At 39.3% G+C, this 7500-nt stretch overlaps 2 protein-coding genes across 2 annotated transcripts in view; both read right to left on the bottom strand.

Moving 5' to 3' along the window:
* Nucleotides 1-1731, bottom strand: part of LOC138000869 (contactin-4-like) — a 148430-nt gene extending 146699 nt beyond the window's left edge. Inside the window, exon 1 of the mRNA XM_068847544.1 lies at nt 1515-1731. Coding sequence (XP_068703645.1) covers nt 1515-1590 — 76 coding nt within the window. The 5' untranslated portion in view covers nt 1591-1731. The remainder of the gene's footprint in view (nt 1-1514) is intronic.
* Nucleotides 1-7500, bottom strand: part of LOC138000871 (receptor-type tyrosine-protein phosphatase mu-like) — a 98978-nt gene that overhangs the window by 36131 nt on the left and 55347 nt on the right. The window lies entirely within an intron of this gene.

Here is a 7500-nt window from a genome sequence, read left to right as displayed (position 1 = left end):
GAAATTACCGAATTTGAGGATTTTTGACGTGAGCGCACAAATGTGAATCTATAATTAAGGAGGCCGTGTGGCCCAGTGGTTAGGGTGCTTGCCTTGAGATCAGGAGATCCCTGGTTCAAGACCCGCTCTGACTTCTCGCTGAATTTGTTCCTGGTAGTCGCTGGTTCAACGTCCCAGCTGCACTTGTAAATAGGCAACTGGTTTGCCTCCGGCCAGTTGGGATTCTTAACAGTTGTTGTTGTTGTGTTCTGTTGTTTCGTTGATTGTTTCAGATTGGCCCTGAAAAGCCCCTATGGGGAGTGGTCAATTAAGTGTGTATTGTATTGTATAATTCTCTTTTTTTACTCTGAAACCGCTCGTACCAATTTACTTTTAGGATACTTCGCCCACATTGTACGAAGCGAAGGAGATGGCCTAACCGCAAGAAACGCACGACAGTGCAAAGTTATATTTTGAAGTGACGGTTTCGTTGACGTCGCCGTCGTAGATCGTAAAGTCCCTATTGACTGGAAAGGCGCGGCATAAAGTAGTGAGATAGATCAGTTACTACGCGGTCGTATTTCTCATTTCTCGTGGTAATAATGTAGTAACTGACATTTCAATTTCAAACCGTTGGACATGATGTCATAGCCAGTTTGTTTCAGTTTGACATCCATTGGTCTTCAAAACTTAGATTGAAAATATCTCGATCTTTTTCCTCGAAATATCATACACAAGGTAAAAGACTGATCAGAATTTTGGAGCTTTATGAAGTTCCGGCTGAAAGCAAGAAAAAAGCGCTTCAGCCTGTCGCGTTCTGAAAGAAACACTTTGTCTAAATAACAAAAACAACTTCCGTATGGCGACTAGTACATTCCATGTTGGGATGAAAAGGAAAAAATGATTTAATTACACACTATGGAATTACATAAGTTGTACAAAACTACTTATAGCGGTCTTATAATCTGTTAATCTTGGAAAGCCAGTTCAACACAAGTTAAATCAACAAAAAGGTACCTTAATGCTGATACTTGTAGGCACGGAAAACGCGAGCCGGCGAAGCCGGCGAGAAGAATGTCGCAGGCTATGCTGACAAAGCAACTCGTTATGTTGAACGACGTTCATGACCAAAAATAGCCACAGACTAGCAATATTTGTTCTGCCCCGATAAGAACTCATTAGTTGACCGGAGTTAACCAACCGTTCTCCAGTCATGCACGGTTCAACCTTCGTTGATCATCAAAGTTTCCTCAATTAATTTAAGAATCGAACCGTGAATAACAAGTCAAGGATAGTGGGAAATGAGAACACGACAAATCGATAGCAGGAGATGAAGGAGGTATCTGATGCCAAAATAATTGCAATTAGGCAAAAATAATGAAGCACAATACTTGCGAGCTAATATTTTTGTATTAAAAGAAACCGTTTTTTCTTGTAAAATGCTACCCTCTCTTAAATATCGGTAAAGCCTGCTTCTCTGAAAATATAGTGTAATCCTCTTTATTGGAAAATAAATATTTCGAATTTGAGCTTACCTGTTGCATGAATCCCTTGCCCTCGATAAGACAGAACAGTGAGCGAGACGACCAACAACAAATTTAAGATACTCATGTTTAAACAGAGAGAAAAGAAACTTGTGGCCCTCAAAACTGCTCAAAAAATCGCAGTCGAATTCTGTAGAGGAAGTTTTAGGCTATTGACACAATCAGGAATAAGATTAACCGTCAGCCGGCCTTTGTGATGCTTCATCTTGGCTCTGAACGGATACGGAAGGTGTCTGTCATCAGCGCAAATAAAATTGAATTGGATATCCTTTGTCGCTATGGGATGAAACACTAGCATCCCATCCAGGGGGGAGTCGAAATACTCCTAGTCGCTTCATGCTACACAAACCGGAGATAAGCGCCGGCCTGGTGGGCCTTCTAGGCTCGTAGCAGACTTTACCTCTATCCACTTCAGTGATCGCCTGAAACAGACTAGAACGCGGAAATTGATTTCACCCGCTGCGCATTTTACATATTCGTAGACTATTTCCCGCAATCAAAAAAAGGTAGGGATAATTCATACAGCGAATTTGAGTTTCATTTTCAGAACTTGAATAGTTTAATTACGCTGATGGTTGTATCATCGTGTAAAAAAATGCATCCTCCATGCTTTATGCAAATCGCGTAAATAAACAACTTTTCTAAAGAAAAAAATGATGCCATCGGTCTTCTCTTTGCGTTACTGAATTTCATCTGGGCTAAAAAAAGAAAACACGTTTCCCATCAATGAGAGTTAAATGAAGAGCTTTTTCTTAAATCCCATAATACATCTTGTTTACCCCCAATATTTGCATAAATTATTGTTTGCAATTTCTCCTCGGATATGAAGATGTCCCAAGAGAAATCCAAAACAATGCCTATTCAAAATTTTGCGTGGTAAACAAGGTGTGTTATGGGATTTGAGAAAGTAGAAAAAACAATTCATTTTCATTTTTGCTTCAGATTTTGAAATTGTCTTTGCTTAACACCTGACTGGCAAAAAATTGAGCTTTGAATTTTATCCAAAGACCGTTTACTTTGAGTGTAAGTTTTGGATTTCAAGATCAACCACTACTCACGTTCAAAACTGACCGATTGGACCACAGAGGGTTGGTTACGTCAAGAGCTCACTCGTTTAAAATTTCAGCTTGTGAATGCAGCTTATTACAAATGCAAAACGCGAGTTTAAAAGTCTGAAAGCCCAAAACCTCCGTGCTTCATATTAATTGTGCGGCGTACACACGCACTGCTTTCTTAAAGTTAACCTGCACTCTTACTACTTCAGTTTAAACCGAAGGAAATTATGTTTACAAACAAATTTGTTCAAATTTGTTTTTAAAAAAGTGTTTAAAAATGTGAATTTAAAATCGCTTATCTGCTAAATTTCACTTTCAAATTTCGCGGGCGCAGTCATCTTGAATAATTGTGAGGTGTTACGGTTGCCCTATTGTTCTGACCCAAAGAGCTTTTGTCTAATAATAAGGAAGCCGGTTTGACTAGTCGTGATGGAGGCAAGACGTGTTTCTGAAGCTCCGACTATCAAAGCAAATTTTGCCCCGGGCGTTTTACAAAGATCTGTTTCGTTGCCGGATATCTGGAGACCACCAACGAGGGAGTATTTTACTCATGATAAACAAGATACTAGACCAGGATTATCTTCGTTGCCGGTCAACAGTCATGGCAGGAATGGCTGCAACACAAAGTCTTGTACCTCCGTGTTCAAGGACGAGATAGGCTGTATCTGTCGCGACGAATTAGCTTTCATCTCTTTCACTTCTTTCTGTAAATCTAACAGAAGGGGCAAGCATGGGCAGTTCTCGGGGTAACTGATTTCATCTCGTACGGTACACAGCGGCGGAATATCAGTTTGGTCAGATACCGCACTCGTTTTCTGGCTTTGTAAAGATGACTTCAATCGGGAAACCAGAATTTGCCTGTTTCCCTTTTTTGATAGCTTCCTTTTACCAAGCTCTTCTTTCAGTGCTGAGATGGTTAGCTTCTCAATTTCTTTCTCAGTTAGAGGAACTAATCTGTCTTCAAATTGCAAACTAACTAAGCTTCAAGAAGAAAACAACGCCCTAAAACTGAGACTTCGCGACGTGGAAGATTGTTACGACTCTTTAAAGCGTGAAGCAAGATCTATTCAAGACGAGAATAAACGTTTAATGACTGCCCTAAGGCTTTTAAACAACGAATTTGTCAATGAAACTAAATATCGTAATGGTAAAAATGAAGACTTCAAGGAGCAAAATTTGCATGAAGAAGAAAACCCTTGGGAGACAGTACGTGATAACAAGACAATGCCCAGAAACAAAAGGAGGGAGCGTCAAATGCCAAATGGAAAAAAGATGTCGGGCGGTAAATCTACTGGCATTGCGTCTCAAAAAACGAACGACGACCGGACTACAGTCATCGTTGGAGACTCCATTATAAAGAATGTTCAGGGAATAAAACTAGCCAAAGCTGTTGGACACCGGGTTGTGGTCAAGCCGTTCCCTGGAGCTACAATTCGCGACATGCGTTCGCATTTGTCCCTACAATTGAAAAAAAGCCTGATCAAATTTGTCTTCACGTGGGGACCAACGATCTGAAATCATCTACACCGAACGACGTCGCAGATGCTATTATCGAATTGGCCAGAGAAGTTGAGGTTGCTTCCGAGTCTGAAATAGTTATATCTGAACTTACTGCTAGGAATGATGATTACAGCGACGCAGTTAAAGCGGTCAACAAACGTCTAAAACAACTTTGCAAGCAAAATAATTGGAAACTCATCAGCCATACCAACATCACTTCAAATGAACTTAACAAAGGTGGCCTGCACCTTAATAGGGAAGGTAACGAGTTATTGCAAAAGAATTTTGTAAATTTTTTACGATGTAATTGATTTCCTAATTCCATGAATGCCGATATTGCTGATAATTCTCTTGTTTCTTTAACGTTGCCAGAATCAGTTGAAAACGAAGTACATGCTGTTAATTCGAGTCTTTCCAATGCGTCTAGTTTTTTGCCAGCAAAGCGTGGTTTTAAAATGGCCTGTTTGAACATTAACAGTCTCGTCAAACATATTGACGAACTTAGAATCCTTCTTTCTGAGTTTTCTGTTGATATTCTGGCAATCAACGAAACAAAACTTGACGAATCCATAAAAAGTTCCGAGCTTCATATACCTGGCCACGAATTTATCCGTCGTGACAGAAGTAGAAATGGTGGAGGAGTACGTTTTTATATTAAGTCTTCTAATTCTTATGTAGTGCGCTCAGATCTAAATGTAATTAATCTCGAAAATTTAATCATAGAAATTCGTAAACCGAACTCTAGCCCTTTTCTGATAGCGACATGGTACAGACCTCCCTGTTCTCCTACCGATTTATTTTCAAGTTATGAGTCATTTATCGACAAGGTTGATTCTCTTGACCTTGAATACTATTTGTTGGGTGACTTAAACTGTAATTTGGCCTCTTCTACACCTGATGCAAACACTCGTCATTTACTCGAGATTTCGGATTTATAAAGGGCTCAATCAATTAATAAATGAACCAACTCGTGTTACTGAATCCTCATCTACATTAGTCGATTTGATTTTTACTAATCATGCAGATAAGGTAAGCTGTTCCGGTGTCTCCTATATTGGCATCAGCGATCATAGCCTCGTCTACGTTTATCGTAAACTTTCTTCTGATTTATCATCTAAAGGACACTCTTACATCTCTTATAGAAATTTTAGAAATTTTAATCGAGATAATTTTCGAAATGAAATCTCTCAACAAGACTGGTCTTTCGATGAATCTGAAAATCCAAATTTGGTTTGGTCTAACTGGGAAACAAAATTTTTGCGCGTTGTCAATTCTCATGCTCCAATTCGAACTAGACGTGCTAAATTGAATAACTCACCCTGGATTAATTCAGTCTTGAAGAATGATATGCGCTGTTGTGATGCTGCTAAAAAGAAGGCGATAAAAACAAAGAATCCTCATGACTGGGCTAATTACAGAAAATTACGAAATAAAATCAACAATAATGTACAAACCACTAAGGCATCCTATTATCATAATAGTCTTATTCAATCTGAAGGAAACTCTCGAAGGACTTGGAAAACTATTAATCACTTCATGTCCCGTCGTCAGAACAACCAGCTGGTAAAGGAAGTCAAAGTAAATGATATATCTATCTGTAATTCTAACGAGATTTTCAATACCTTTAACGAACATTTTTCAACTATTGAGCCCAGACTAGCCCGCGAAATACCTTCTACTTCGGACCAAGTGTCTACTTATTTAAACAATTTTCCTGAAAACTTCAACAAATTCTCTTTTCGTCCAACTACTAGTAGTATTGTTTTTACTCATCTAAATCGATTGTCGAAAACTAAATCTACTGGGTTAGACAATATCTCTGCTAAGTTAATTCGTGAGTGTGCTGATATTATTTCAGGTCCGTTATGTGACCTGTTTAATAAATCTTTGATGTCTGGCATATTTCCTGACGATTGGAAATGTGCCAGAGTGATTCCGTTGTTCAAACAGGGCGAGTCACTTGATTTGAACAACTACCGACCTATCTCTGTCATTTCAGTTGTCGCCAAAGTGTTTGAGAGGATTGCGTACGATCAGTTATACAACTTCTTAAGTAACGAGGGAATCATCTCTAAACAACAATCCGGATTCCGGTCTTTGCACTCTACTGTTAGTGCCCTTCTTGAAGCCACTGACAGTTGGGCGTTTAATATCGATCGTGGCTACGTAAATGCGGTAGTGTTCCTCGACTTAAAAAAGGCCTTCGACACTGTTGATCATGAGATACTATTAACTAAAATGAATCAGTACGGAATTCAAGGGAAATCACTTGATTGGTTTAAATCATATTTGACGAATCGCACACAACGGTGCTCCGTTAACGGTTGTATCTCTGATTTTACCACTCTTAAATGCGGTGTGCCACAGGGAACGATCCTTGGCCCTCTTTTATTTCTAATTTATATTAATGATTTGCCCAACTGTCTATCGTTCAGCGTTCCTAGAATGTATGCTGATGATACACATATTACTTATGCTGGCTCTGATTTACACATTACCAGAAATCGGCGACATTTTGCGCCCGCGAAGTATTTGGCACGCGGTTTCAAATTATCAAGTTAAGATAGCGGCATAAAGAAAGCAGTACATAGAAAAAACAAGAACTGAAATAACACTCTATCAAAGGATCTGAATCAATTTAATTTCTTTTTTGAGGTTGTCAATACAAGGGAGAATGAAAAAGGGGAAACTAGAGTCTGGGCTCCTGTTCGAATGACGATTTTAGAGAGAAGAAACAACTTCGTTTCATGCGTGTGACTTGGCAGAGTAAAAATAATTTTCAAAAATCAGGGCCCACAGTACACTTAGCCAGCGATATTCTGTATAATAATAATCATATATGAAGTACCCACCTGTAAAGATGGCGATCAAAACAAACTGGAGACAGAAACCCTACTTTTCACAAGGAATAATAAGCGCAGTGGTGCGTTTTCGGTACCGCTTTTATCGCAGAAATGGATGTATTTTTACCTCTTTTATCGCAATTTTGGGCGGCAATTTGGGGAATCGATAAAGGCTAATTTTTATCACGTTTTAAAGTTTGAACATCGATCGACAGTTAGAGAGGTCGGCACCAAGGATTCACATCAACGAAATGCTCTAAAATGTGGAGGGAAGGTAGGCATTTGAAAGAATTAGAGAGCTTACGGAACTGTAACAGCCGTTCGTAAAATGTGTTGTTGGCGGCACGTTGGCGAACTTTCGAGAGACCAAAACTACTGTAAATAATGATATGGTACGTACACTTTACATTTAGAGGTCGGCAAATGTCGTGTATGCCACTATAGATCTGAAATTTCCACTTCTTCAATTTTCTCCATACATTTCTCTATAACGATCGGCGGCCATTCTTAGAGAGCGGAAGGTCTGGATCGAGTCTGGGCGTCCGCCATTTTGTCTTAAATTTCTGGTAATGATCTGAT

The sequence above is a fragment of the Montipora foliosa genome, chromosome 4 (assembly GCF_036669935.1).
Source record: "Montipora foliosa isolate CH-2021 chromosome 4, ASM3666993v2, whole genome shotgun sequence".
NCBI classification, from domain to species: Eukaryota; Metazoa; Cnidaria; class Anthozoa; order Scleractinia; family Acroporidae; genus Montipora; species Montipora foliosa.
Note: the sequence above shows the minus strand (reverse complement) of the source record. Positions and strands in the feature narration are given on the sequence as shown.